Here is a 14,319-nt window from a genome sequence, read left to right as displayed (position 1 = left end):
CAGCGATTCTTCCTTTCCCTTCATTCTTTCTTTCTTTCTTTCATCATTTCATGTTTCATATTTATTTTTATATCATTTATTCAATTCGTATTTTTTTCTCTATTATCATTGTTACAATTAAATTTCCCTCGGCACTCATCTATTATTTCTCCAATTTCTCGACTTTCCAATTCGAGTATGTACTCTTCCGCATTTACGATTTTAATACCGTCTCGTTAAAGTGTTCGTTATCGATACTCGTTAGAGTCATTGATGATTAACGTTTTGCGATCGTTATCTCGTTTAGATAGATCATCGTTGGAGATAGGTCATTTAGTTCGATGCTTCTCTATGGATCGCTCTATTACACAACAGCACATATATGCATATACATATACATATACATATATATATATATATATATATATGTATGTATGTATGTACGCATGTATGCATACGTATTCATGAAGATAGACTCTAAAATGTTTACATATATCTATGATACATATATATATACCTGGATATATGCATTTTGCAGTCGGTTTAATTCATCTTAATGGCGGAATGCGGATAAAGGCGTTGGAATATAAACAGAACACGTCTTATTCCGACGCTTCCTAAAGATCGTGGGTGTGCGGAGTCAATTGGCGGAATTGCTTAGGTTAAATGCAACGATGCGCCGCTGGCAAAGATAATCTAATCGACTTCTCCTTCCCTTTCTTTGCATAAAGTAAAGAATGGAAAGAGAGAAAAAGAACGAGAAAGAGAGAGTATATAAACGCGAACGAATGTGAATAAGAAAAAGAGCGATTGGTTCGTTGATACTTTCGAGAAATTCGATTAATTTCCTTCGAAATATTATTTCAAGGCGAACGGATGAGTCAACAAACACGATCGAATTAAACCAAACGACTTATCTTATACCAATCGATCTTATTCTATTTCACGAATTAACCACGTACTCGATAACGACGATGATGACTCGTTCGATTGAAATACATTCGAAGACGAAGGCACACGAGAAATTTCCGAGGTTCAGGAAGCCGATGCACGCGACCCGCAGTTATTTCGGATCTCTTGCCTTCTTCCTCGCGATGGGTCATCAAGCGTGCGTACCAAAATGATTTCACCGAAAGGAACCTCGCGAGACATTTTAACAATTTCGAAAAATTCTTCGATCTTAAAACGACGAGAAGATTTAAAAAAAAAAATAAAAAAAAAGAAAAAAAAAGAAAAAAAAAGAAAAAAAAGAAAGAAAAAAAGAAAGAAAAAAAAAGAAAAAGAAAAAAAATATATACTTTTTCTTCTCTTATTTATTCTCTCCTTTTTCTTTTTTTCTTTTTTTCTACATAAATCGACATATAAGGATTTAAAAAATGGGGCAATGTTCTTATATATATATATATATATATATATATATATATATATATATATATATATATATGTGCGTAAGTACACTTTTCAACAACGCCTCAACGCGAACCAGGTTTTTTTTTTCTTTTTCCTTGTGGTTTGCCGATACCCAAGGCTCGATGTCACCAACGCCAATCGGATCGGATTCCAAAGGTCAACTAGTCGTTTATTCCGTATCTTTACTTCGCTCGGCTTACTTTAATTCCCCACGGCTTGACGTTTAATTTGCATTCACGGAAGTATATACACATCGTGGGTTGTGTCTTATTCGCATATTACAACGAGAAGATTACAAATCGAATCGAGGAAGAAAAACAAGAATAATATCAAAATTCAAACTGATTTTGATAAAAATTATTTCGCCACGATTAAAGTTTGCGTTCCGTTTAAAATCGATTTTTATTTCTCAATTTATCAGATATCAAAATCTTAACGATTTATCTATCTCTCACGTGGTCTTAGATTCGAGATAATCGTTTATCCTCTAACGAGATCGTAGTCGATTTAGTTTATTCGTTGTAATTTTCTCCGTCCCCTTCCTTCCTTCCTCACTCCTCCCATCACCCCGTCTCGCTCTCTCTTTCTCTTTCTCGTTGACGCGCGATACGAGCGCCGTTCGCATGAACGATAAGCCCATGCCACGCTTTGCTTTGCCTTGCTTTTCTTTGCTTTGCTTTTGCCCGGTGTATTTTTCGAACGTAAACAAGGAGAGATCGTTCCAGGAAATTCGCTTTAAATCGTTACGCGCAAATGCCACCCACGTAACTAACGGGCACCATTGCAAGTTTCGCGCGAGCGCCGTCGACTGCCAGTGAGTTAGGTCAGTGGCCAGAATTAGATAGCCGACTGGAAGTATTATACGATGATGATCTACGGATTCGTCCTATCTGAAATATATTAGGTAACTACGATTCGTCGTTCGAATTTTTCTTCTTCGATATATATATATATCCTTTTTTTTTTTTAATAAAAAATTATCGAATATATATATTCTCTCTCCCTCTCCTCATAATATTTTTCGTAAAAATAATTATAAAAAATTCGTTACTCTATCAGCAATCTGTTTTCTTTCTTTATCGACAACACGAGATTACACAGGAGGTATATTAGAGTGAAAAAGAGTGAGAGAGAGAGAGAGAGAGAGAGAGAGAGAGAATGACGTAAGAAGAGAAAGAGACGAATAGACATACAGGATGGGCAAAATCGTCGTCACATTGAATTTCAAGCACTTTAATACAGTCCTATTTCCCTTTCCTTGATAGGCGCCGCAACCGCCATACTGTCCTACCACTACCACCCTTCGTCTGGGTTCCACTTTCGGCATTGTCCGTTGAATCGGTGGCCCGTGAAGTCGAACCGATCGAGTCAAACCCGATCCGATTTCATTGTTGGCATTTCCCAGGAAAAAAAGAATCACGCCCATTCGTTTCACGATCAGGTGTGGCCCTGAACGGAATAAACTTCTATCTTCTCTTTTTATCGACTCTACGAAGAGCAAAGAAAAGGATGTAGAGAGAGAGAGAGAGAGAGAGAGAGAGAGAGAGAGAGAGAGAAAAAAAGAAAGAAAAAAAAATAACGGATGAGATTGTGAAACTTGATCGAGTTGTCTATTGTACTCTCGATGACGAACTACTACTTTTATATCGGGAATTGATAAGAATTATATTCATCTTTTATAACCATACTACATCGATTCGAGATTAAACTGACGATTAAACTAGATAACAGAATGAAAGAGTGAAGTTCAAGGGACGAGGGGATAGGGGGTGAATTGGATGGTGGTGGGGTTTGGTTGGGATTGGAAGAAGGAAACAAAACATTTAACGTTGGGAGCTAATTTTATCTAGCGGATATGGGGGAAAAAGAAGAAAGAAAAAAAAAGAAAAAAAGGAAAAGAAACGGAAGCAACAGTGGATCGGAGGATCGATCGATCGGTCTCGTCCGGTTAAAAATATTCTTTCTCGATGCGGATGAACGTTCGAACGTTTACGTATATACATACCAACATACATAAATACATGTATATATATCGCCTCTTCCGTTTTTTTTTTTCCCGACGATCATAATTTTTTCCTTTTTTTTTTTTCTGTCGAAACATTCGCAAGACCTTCGATCTATCTGTTAATCGACTTAACGTTACGTATGACTCTGCAAACAATCAACCTGGGACGAGTGTTGCTTTTATGTAACAATACCTCACGCTCTCGTTATCGATGACGAGTATCATTTAATCGATGCGCTATTTGACAAATTTCACATTGAACAAATTCTACTTTGATCACTTCAAAGAAATATTGTAAATTATGATCTTTCATAGAAATGACTTGGGCAACGATTAAAAAACACTCGATATCGTGATCGAAGAGAGAGAGAGAGAGAGAGAGAGAGAGAGAGAGAGAAAAGAAAAAAAAACAAAAAGATGGCTTCGATGTAGGGAAGGCCGATCGTCCATTAAACGACAAGTAGAATCGCCGTGGATGCGAGATGATGATGGGAGCGTAGAGCTATCGCATATAGTACGTATTCGCGTTAGTATACACACATACATACTAGTTTATATGTTACATAGAAATATATGAAGACATACACAGGGAAATTATGAAAGGCTGTGTGCGAATAGAAATCGATATGGCGCCTGCGCACGTGGGGAGGTTCGTTGGAAACGCGGGTGCACCCCGTTCTTCCTCGCTGTGTTCGATGCTTCCATTACTCCCCTTGGCATTTTACCTAGGCCTTCCCTCGACTCTTTTTTCATGTGTGTGTCTCTCTGTGTTTCCGTGCGTATGTGTGCGCGTGCGTATGTGTGAAAGAGAAAGAGAAAGAGAAAACACCCTCGCCTGACTTACGACATTTTATTGCCGCCTACCATTCGCGAGAACGACGAATTCGAGGGTGCGCCCTGTTACACTACTAACCAGACCATCCAGGAAAACCATGCTGGTGTTCCTCGAAGAATGATTTTTCAAAGCTATAACGTTCTCTTCTATATCTAGAAACACATCCTGGAAACGTTCTAAAAACTTGAACCAGGTCGTCCCATATACCGGGTGACCCGAATTGCTCGCGCTTGCGTTCGAACAAATGAAAGGAACAAGGAAAAAGGGAAAAAAATGGATAAAGAGAAAAAAAAAAAAAAGAAAAAATAATACAAGAAAAAGGACAATAGGGATCCCTTGCCAATCCTACTTTTCATTTTCAATCTTTACCTACGTAATTTTCCTGTCCCGTTTTCTCTTTTAACCCGTCTCTTTTCCTTTCTCTTTTTCTTTTTTCCTTTCTCTCTTTTAATTCCACCTTTTTCATCAATGAACGGAAGACGAGAAGAAAAAGAGAAGGAAAAAGAAACAAATGAAAATATTAGTTAATTCATAGAATGATAATTATTATACAACGACACATTGTACTCTTTATTTCTATTCGTCGACAATTTCAATGGAATAGGATTAAACTTTCCGAGTAAATCTTAGAGTACTCCTTTGTCCATGAAAACTAGGACGCGTTTGGCTTTCCATCGAAATACAGTTCCAACAAGAAATTTGACCGACTACTTTGTTAATAAGAATGAGACCTCTTTTCTATCTCACTCCCTCCCTCTTTATCCCTTTTTCTTTGTCATATTTCTATTTATAAAATATTTTAGAAATGAATCCCTCGAAAGATCGAAGTGGTTTAAAATCTAATGAAAAAGTATAGTCAGATCCTTAACTAAAGTGTGTAAGTACCTATTATTCGTTTATCTTTACAATTGGACGACGACAACGACTACGACGACGATGACGACGACGTAACTCAGACGCACTAACATCCCCTTGCACTCTCTCCGTGTTTTTACAATCGATCGTCGGCGCCATCGAAGGCCACGAAGGATTAAATTTTCATCCCGTGCACTAGTGCGTTTCGAGAGAGAGAGAGAGAGAGAAAGTGAGAGATCCATTGCGTCCCTCTAAAATTAGCCTAATCGACGACGGTTTATCCAATGTGTAATAACGGTTAGATCGAATAAAAACATTTACGTTTATGTAAGTGCACGTGTCTAAGGAAAAGAGAAAGACGCGGAGACCCGAAACAAAACAAAAAAATATATAGAAATATGGGAAGTAATGGGGGAAAGAGAAAGTGCAACAAAAAGAAAACTAAGTAGATAAAATGGAAGAATTAAAAGTAGAAGAGACAAAAATGCAAGACGCGGATAGGTGGAAGGAGATCGGTCGGTACGTTTGATGAACGTATCCAAAGGTTCTCCCTAGAGGGTACTAAAAGTACGAAGGGTTGCCCCTCGAAATGAGGGGAGAATCTGTCAGGAAGCTAGAGAATTCATCGAAATTGGATGCCGAGCATTCGGCCCTTTTTCCCTCGCTTTCTCTCGACAAAGGAACTTTGTGATTTTTCTCCCTGGACTTATCTTCGGCCATTTCTAATCTACGTACTTATAAATCAAAAATTCGATCTCTTAACAAAATCGTAAAATATTTAATATTAAATAATATAAAATAAATGAATGAATGAATTAATTAATTAACGAGTAATACGAGCTAATTGATCTACATTCAAATTGTTAACAAGGAAGACGTAAGAAATTTATCAATCTATATGCATGTATCCTGTTGTGAACTACGACAAGGGCCCCGTTTATGACGTAACATTACTGAGGGAGAATAGGGATAAACCCCCGAGAATAAATTCGATGCAACGAACGCTTTGTTCTTTGGTTCCCCTATTTGCAAACGTGGCACAGTTGCCGCTAGGAACCGATCGTGCGCCATAATTTCGTTCGCGTGATGAGCACGCGACATGTGCCACTCGTTATATGCCAGACTGGTCTTATCTCTCGAATCTATTTACAACTAATATCCTCCTCTCTCCTCTTCAAAGAGTATCGAAGCAAAAAAAAAAAAAAAAAAAAAAGAAAAAAAAAAAGAAAAAAACAAAAAGAAAAGAAATCGGTCGATGCGAACGCGACAAAGATCATTTGATTGATGATTTATTTTCTCCTTCCAATTTAAATTTATCATTATACTATATAAACCTATTGCATATGCGTGTATAATTAAGTTGGTCACGTTGTTCGTGCATTGAGCACGATAACAATGACCCACTGTGCACGATGCGATCATGAATAAATTCTATGAAAACACGCAGAAATGCAAAATCGTATAAGCATATTAAAGTATTACGTTGCGTTCTCTCTTTCTCTCTCTCCCTCTCTCTCTCTCCCTCTCTCTCTCTCTCTCTCTCTCTCTCTCTTTCTCTCTATTTCTATCTCTATTTCTCTTTCTCGTTCCATCGGAGGAGACACGTGGAGCACACGACTCTATTCTGAAATCCTACTTTGTATTAGAAACGTCCCTGGACTCGGACTCTAATTGGCCTAGAATGTTGGTCGCTTCCATTTACAGTGTATTTCACCCTTCTATCTTGTTCCATAAGATGACCAAATGGATCGTGAAATGTATCTATGTAGGTATGTACATATGTACGCACGTATGTACATACATAGTCTTTTGAAAAAGCTGTCAAACTGCTGCTCTTTTAGCGCAACATTTTTTTTCTCTTCTTTTCTTTTCTTTTTTTTTTTCTTTTTGCTCCATCTATCTCGTTACATTTAATTTTAAATCGAATTAACTGAAACATAGAGAAAGATATTCGACATTTATCCAACTATCTAGATTAAAAAGCTTTAATTTTATTTGCATCGAAGCGAAATGTCACGGAGATCGGTTTCTCTTACATTCATTGGTTGAATGGTATATACATACATACATACACACGTACGTACATAAATACCTTCTTAAAGCGAACGTAAACCGCGATACTCATTGCGACGTGTAATCCATTTTCATGAATGCAAAGTATCTACATTATTTATAAGAATGTGGTGAAATGTTTAATGTTACATTCGAGAGGGAGAACGATGACGTATGCTGCTTTTCTTAGGAACCGATAAATCGTGTGAACTCTTGCGAATAACGAGAACGAACATAAATATTCTAATGTGTCGGATAGAGGGTGGGAGGGGGAGAGGGTGTGGAGGAGAAGAAATAAAATAAAATTAAAAAAAAAAAAAAAAAAAAAAAAAATTAAAAAGAAGAAAAAAAATTGAGAATCGGTGTTGCTTAAAAGGTTAGCAAAATTTTTTTTAACAATTTCAACAGTGTTATCCTCGAGTGAAAACAGAACGAAACACCCTTATACATTTACCTTCTTCCTAATGTAGGTCAAACGGTAGACCACAGTCGACCTCATCGGGGCTTCTTTTTACCACGTATTAACGACTATGAAATCGAATACACTTGTCTTTTGGACCGATAAAAGGAAAAAGGAAAAGGAAAAAGAGAAAAAAAAAGAACATGAGAGAAATAAAATAGAAAAAAAAAAAAAAAGAAATATATAAAATTCAAATCGTACTACTTCAATCAAAAACAATAATTGTGTGCTTGTGTATATGTGTGAACAAATCGATAATAATGTAATATATAACATAAGTGCGCCAGTTTTTAAATACATACTCACGAATTTTTATCATGGCCGTCTCGCCTTACGTGACATTTTGCGAGTCTCGAGAAGTCGATATCGCGTTACGCGAAAGTATAATTTCCCTTGCGTGCAACAACTATGGTCTTGTTGAAATTCGTCGAATCAAATTCGACGAACGGCTTAATAGTTCTTCCCAATGGCCCAGAATTTCAAGTATTCTAAAATGTCGTAAAAAGAGTCGACGGGTTTAATGACCCGGACAAACATGCGATGTGCACGAGCGTATACATTTTTTTTTTTTCTGAATCTCTTCTCCAGTATATATTTTATAGACTGACGTGTAAGTAGTCACAAATTAATCTTTTGATTTTTCACCTGATTTCTCGTACGGTATATGAGCATTAAAAAAAAAAAAAAAAAAAAAAAAAGAGAGAGAGAAAAAAGAAGATAATAATTTTTCTACTGGCGAGCAGCATATAAAATCCAAACTTGAAAACAAATCCGTAAGTAAAGTGTAAGTTTGAGTTAGAGATACCGGTTGTACCGATAGTATCGAATCAGAATAAAATCTCTTTTTACAATGACGGATAAAAAGAAAGAGAAAGAAAAAAGTAAAGTACCGTGAAAGAAATTTCCTTTTTCGAGACTTATAAGTCTAAAAGGAGATAAAATAAAAGAAATCGAAAGTAACTCGTTACTGCGAAGCCGGTAATATGGTTTTCTTGGGAAAAATTGCGAATCTCTGTCAAAGGTCCCATCGAGACGAATGAAAAAAGCAGGACACGCGAGATCGAACGTCGAACCGGTCCGTGGTGCCTCTCGAAGAAAGTGAAAACTGACGGGGTAACTCGTAGTTACCAACGACTCTGTTATTGTGAAGAGTTCGCAACTTTTTCAATTCCTTTCCTTTTAAATATATACATATATATATATATACACATGTATATACACATATATATTAAGTAAATTTCTAATAAATATCAACTAAATATTATTTTTTATAAACCTTTCCTCTCAGATCTGATTAATAGAAGCGCAATAGATTAAATGTTATCGATAAGAAACTCATCATAATACGATATAAAGATTAAAGTAGTGATCTAATCGGATTATTATTTTTAATCTAAATGACGAAGTATTTTCTATATAGCATTTGAAATCCCATAGAGATTTATACAATCTATCTATCTATCTATCTTTCTATCTATATACATATATGTATATATATATATATATATATATATACATATTTTTTACATGTGCAAATACCGTGTACAGATTTCACATTTATTCGCACAAAATATAATATCCTCTCGAAGGATTTGATTTCAAATTTAATATATTTCTGCGACGAGACTCCATTACAGAACGAGAAGTGATTCGGTTGGTATATAAAATCGAGTCGTGTCCTAGATAATCGTCCAGACACGAATTATATTCAATCGAGTCGCATCGTACTCTAAACACCTCCGCCCCTTTATTATGCTCGATATGCTTGTAACGCGAGAAAAGCAGAAATCTACGATGACGACGTAAATATATTTTCTTTGTTTCTCTTTCTTTTTTGGGAACGATGCATCATTCCTCGCGTTATAAACGATCTTATCGACGTTATCATCGAAACGTTACTATTGATAAACTGTAATGAACATAAATATTTATATCAGTTAAAACGTACTATATACGACTGTTTCTTTGTGTGATTCCTTATGAGTTAAGATCAATAATACGATCGTTCATTACATTAATTATTTATAAAAACGAACGTACTAATGTCCCTTTAATTTTGCATTCTCTCTTGTTCTTGAAACTAAACGATGATTAAAATCACGAGGTATAGATAAAAAAAAAAAATTAAATAAATAAATAACCCAAAGAAAGCAAAAAGGAGAGAGAACAAGGGGTAAGATGAAAAAAGAAAAAGGAAGAAAAGAAAAAGAAGTCGGTCTCGTTACTAACCTGAAGAAATCGAAGCGTCGTCGGCCGGCGAACAGCTGATCGGTCGACTCGGTCGGTGGGTGTCGCTTCGAACGAAGGTACACCACCTTTTGCGAGGAGCTCCCTGCGATCACCTGGTATACACAGCTACCACGAGCGACTCCTCTTCTTTATCTTCTTTCTTTTCGTCACAAAGCAAGAAAATAATATATATCCTAGAGCACCAGACACCTCCTCCCGAGTTCTTAGGAATGGGAGAGAGCTTTTACTCTTTCTCTTTACGAGAAAGAGAATAAGCTATAATATTAATCGCAGTTAGGGACACTTTTACGAGCCTCTTTCGTACTCTCTCGTGAAAATTTCTCTCGAGGGATAACCTCGTCGATTCGAAACAAGTACGTAATCCGGATTTGTTCGAACGTTGACAGACGAAGAATAATAAGAATGAGAAGAAGTTACGATGATATTTCGACGATCTTGCATCATCGTTCTGTCTCGTTTCTATTCACATACACACACACATACACACACACGCACACACACACACACACACACGAATATATCTTGAAGAGATTATACTTTTTCAATACATCTATCTATCTATCTATCTCTCTTTATTCCTCTCTCCCCTCTCTCTCTCTCTCTCTCTCTTACTCTTTTGATTATTCGAAAAAGAAAAAAACAGGATAAAGAGAGGAAGAACTCGCGAGATGTTTAATAAAGCGACACGTCGATCGAACACCGAGGAACACACTGCGAGAAGAAAAGAAGTCTGATCCTTCGTGCGAGGGGAGTAGTAGGAAGGAGTGGAGTGGTGGAAAAGGACGATGGGTGTGTAGGGAGGAGGAGGGGGAGGAGTGACGTACGATGATGCAAAAGAAAAAGAGGGAAAGTGACAGGGAGAGAGAAAAAGAGAGAGAGAGAGAGAGAGAGAGAGAATGAGAGAAAGAGAGAGAGTGAGTGAGTGAGTGAGTGAGAGAGAGAGAGAGAGATGTGAGAAAGAGATGAAGAAGAAGAAGAAAAAGGATGATGGAGTAGAAAGAATCAGAATCAGCAGCAGCAACAGCAGCAGCAACAGCAGCAGCAGCACCAGCAGCAGCCTTCGTCCGGGCCACCGCCGGACACGACTCGCTCGTTCACTCTCTTTCTCTCTTTCTCTCTCTCTCTCTCTTCTCTCTCCCGCCCTATTTATTCTCGAGACAAGGGGGAGAGAGAGAGAGATGGCGCGACTGATGCGCCTACACGAGCGAGAAAGATACGTGAACGACGCGTGCGACGTAGGTGGTTGCGCGGTAGGTAAAGAAAGAGTAGGGGAAAAACATTGAAAATGAGTGAGAGAGAGAAAAAAAGAGAGAGAGAGAAAGTGCGTGTGTGTGAGATATATATATATATATGTTTATATGAACAGAGAGTAGATCCTACCGCGTCAACGGTGGAAATGATACTGCGGCTCCGCTCGGTACACGTTCTATCTAGTGAGATGGCGCATGCGCGTTACGCCAAACGAGCTACGACTATCGTCGTACGTTTTCGAGAAGAGATTTCGACTTCTTGTCGACCCCGCCGCCGCCGCCGTTGTCGTCGTCGTCATTGTTGTTATTGTTATTATGCGCAATAAACATTCGATCGCTTGTTTCCTTGCTTTCTTCTCTCATAACACATGGAAATGAAACTGCGGCCTGACTAAACGTTCTCTCCTCCGATCGATACGATCGATTTTTCGTTTCTCTTTTTGTAGTTACACTGAGATCTTACTTTCTTTATCCTCTTCTTTTACGCTTTTTTAAAAGAGAATGGTTTCTTCTTTTTTTTTTTTTTTCATGGGAATCTTCTTCGATCTGGAATTGGAGGTTATGGTTATGATAGAGACAAGGATACGGATACACGTGGATTTGGATTTATGATTAGAATTATGATGTTATACGTTAAAAGTCTTATCGCAACATTCGTTAATTCTTGTTAATGAAATATATTATTTGTTATATATAAAAATATAAATTACCTATATATATTATTTTAATTTTCTATTCTAGGAAGATTGATTATTTACACTGCTACGTCGACAGAGTTATTATCTTGTATTAGAAACAAGGTAATGTCATCACAAGGAGAACTAACGTACTACGCACGTTGATTTGATATGGAATATCAACAAATTAATTGTTAGTCATACGTTCGCGATCATGGATGTATATTATAAAGTAGGTGCTTCGGATTTTCTGCAACTGAGAATGAGGACAGTCAACGGCATTAGTCGTATTCGGAGTGGATTATTATATTAAAATATAAATGCCAAATCTACAACAATTACAAGTTTGTAAATATATCTTATATGTATATTTTCTTATCGACCGCTTCGTTATTATTATTAATATACACCATAATAAAATGGTGGGAGTTCAATAACTCATATCTTACTGATCTCCTTTTATAATGCACAGTATTTTAACTCCTTTTTTAATAGAGTACCATAACCTATACTTTAACGGCACATATTTTTTCTGACATAATGCATATATTAAGAATATAGGATATATTAAATATAATAAGAATATAGATGGCATGGCTATGAATGAAAATGTAATACTAATCAAAGATTTTAAAATTCAAATGTTATGCTTTATAAATAATTTATCGGGCATACTTTGAAAATTGAAATAAGGAAAAACTTAAGTTACTTTTTATGATAGAAAATAGATTCGTACGGTGAGGAGATGAGATTGTATTTAATGCTCACTGTTCGTCTTTATCTTTAGCTCCATGTTTCAAAATTCGTGTGAATTCTAAATAATCAAACATGGATCCTTTAATGGGTGCTTCGCGATACATTTCATCGACATCGTCGTCGGTGAATCTGTAAATGTACGATATATTATTATAATATTGTTGATCTTTAAACGTCAATATGAAGAAAAAAAACTTTTCATAGGATTACCTGTCACCCATGGTTGTCAAGAGTTCACGTAGACGTTCTTCATTTATGTGACCAGTGTTTTCTTCGTCGAAACAACCAAACGCATTCTTAATAACATCCTCAGGATCGGTACCTTGAAGTCTCTCACCGAATAAGGTTAGAAACATTGTGAAATTGATTGGACCAAGTGCTTCGTTCATCATAGCTTCTAAATATTCGTCAGTGGGATTCTTACCTACAAAATATATAAATATTTGATATAATATAAGTTATTCGTTTATATATTTGCTCGAATGTAAGATTGTGTTACTTACCAAGCGAGGCAAGCATATCGTGAAGATCTTCCTTGTCTATGAATCCATCGTGATTCTGATCGATCATGTTGAATGCTTCTTTAAATTCTGCGATTTGTGCTTGATCGAACATTGCAAATACATTAGACGTCGCACGCTGTGCACGCTTCTTCGTAGTTGCCCGGCGGCCTGCTGTTTTACGGGCAGACATTTTGAGATTGACTGAAGAAAAAAAATCATACGTAGTTACGTTAATACCATAAGTTAATTATTAATAATCGAACACAATTATACTATTTGACAAAGTTTATTTGTTAACGTGGATTTTTCTTTTTATACCTCCTATGCGACTTTGCCAAGACACCATTATCGACGCTATTTATTTTCGGATAATTAATTCAGAAAATTTGGACGCGACCGAAATTGGGATAAAAATAATATGACTTGCACGAGCGCACGATTACGAGGGCATTAAACTCAACACTTTTTTTAACGCTTATCTTAAAACTTGATTCGTTTCATCCGTGAAAAAAAAATTAATAACGAACATTTATTTTTAACTAATCATTACTTGTACTTGAAAATTTCAAATAATACGAAATAAATCATATAGGATTTTACGAAATTATATTGCGACATAAAATAATTTTCATTGAACAATTAGCACCATATTTCATTGAATTTTTAAAAAGATTAATTATATTTTATTACAAAATATTAGTCACTTCTATCATTCGTCCGTAACTATATTACTTTTCTAATCGTTATAGCAATATGCTAAATTGGATTTATACATCTGGTTCTTTTATCGCTATATACTGCACTGCATTGTCATTTTCATGCTGCTATAGTCTCGTATAAATTTCGTTTCATCGAATAATAATACAAAATAATGGGACAAAATAATATTAGTTCAAAGATACATCAAATATTCATTCTATTTTTTAATAATCTTGACGCGATAAAAGAAAAATCGAAGAAACATTAAAAGATTATAATACGAAACAATAATGGCTGTACGAACGTATGCAGATAGAAATCTATCGTTACACTATTTTCGGATAGAAATTATATGTTTATATTGTAGTAAAAAGAATTCTCAATCGGTTGGAATATTGTAAAAATATAAGAACAAATTTTAACTTACCTGATATTAACGAGAAAAGAATACAAGAAAAGCAAAGAGCGTCGTTGAACAATATGAGTCACCTCACTCGTCACTCTGCAGTTTATTCACCACACCCGGACTACTAACGCCATCTGAAGAACCATCAGAATTTTATGGCTATGTACTTATGAAACAACGTA

The 14,319-nt window shown here is 36.1% G+C and overlaps 2 protein-coding genes across 4 annotated transcripts in view; both read right to left on the bottom strand.

The window, feature by feature from the left end:
- LOC118445497 (uncharacterized) overlaps positions 1-10,682 on the bottom strand; it is a 55,728-nt gene extending 45,046 nt beyond the window's left edge. Inside the window, exons 1-2 of one of the 2 annotated variants that reach the window (XM_085659634.1) lie at positions 10,384-10,682; positions 9,826-9,985 (exon numbers count right to left, since the gene is read on the bottom strand). The gene's annotated coding sequence lies outside the window, so the exon portion shown is untranslated. The remainder of the gene's footprint in view (positions 1-9,825; positions 9,986-10,383) is intronic. The other variant, XM_085659635.1, reaches the window with a different exon arrangement.
- Positions 10,683-12,354: 1,672 nt separating this feature from the next.
- On the bottom strand, positions 12,355-14,271 carry sqh (myosin regulatory light chain sqh). 2 transcript variants are annotated; one of them, XM_035875094.2, is made up of 4 exons: positions 14,159-14,271; positions 13,033-13,233; positions 12,740-12,953; positions 12,360-12,658 (listed from the first exon to the last, which is right to left on the bottom strand). In XM_035875094.2, the coding sequence occupies exons 2-4, from the start codon at positions 13,220-13,222 to the stop codon at positions 12,538-12,540; spliced, it is 525 nt and encodes a 174-aa protein (XP_035730987.1). In that variant the 5' UTR covers positions 13,223-13,233; positions 14,159-14,271; the 3' UTR covers positions 12,360-12,537. The 2 variants fall into 2 exon arrangements, with proteins under 2 accessions (XP_085515773.1, XP_035730987.1); XM_085659647.1 differs by lacking the exon at positions 14,159-14,271 and having other exon boundaries at positions 12,355-12,658; positions 13,033-13,231.
- Positions 14,272-14,319: the final 48 nt, after the last annotated feature.

Source organism: Vespa mandarinia, chromosome 10 (assembly GCF_050613455.1).
Source record: "Vespa mandarinia isolate Hongniang chromosome 10, ASM5061345v1, whole genome shotgun sequence".
Lineage (NCBI taxonomy): Eukaryota > Metazoa > Arthropoda > Insecta > Hymenoptera > Vespidae > Vespa > Vespa mandarinia.
This window is presented reverse-complemented; position numbering and strand designations above follow the sequence as displayed.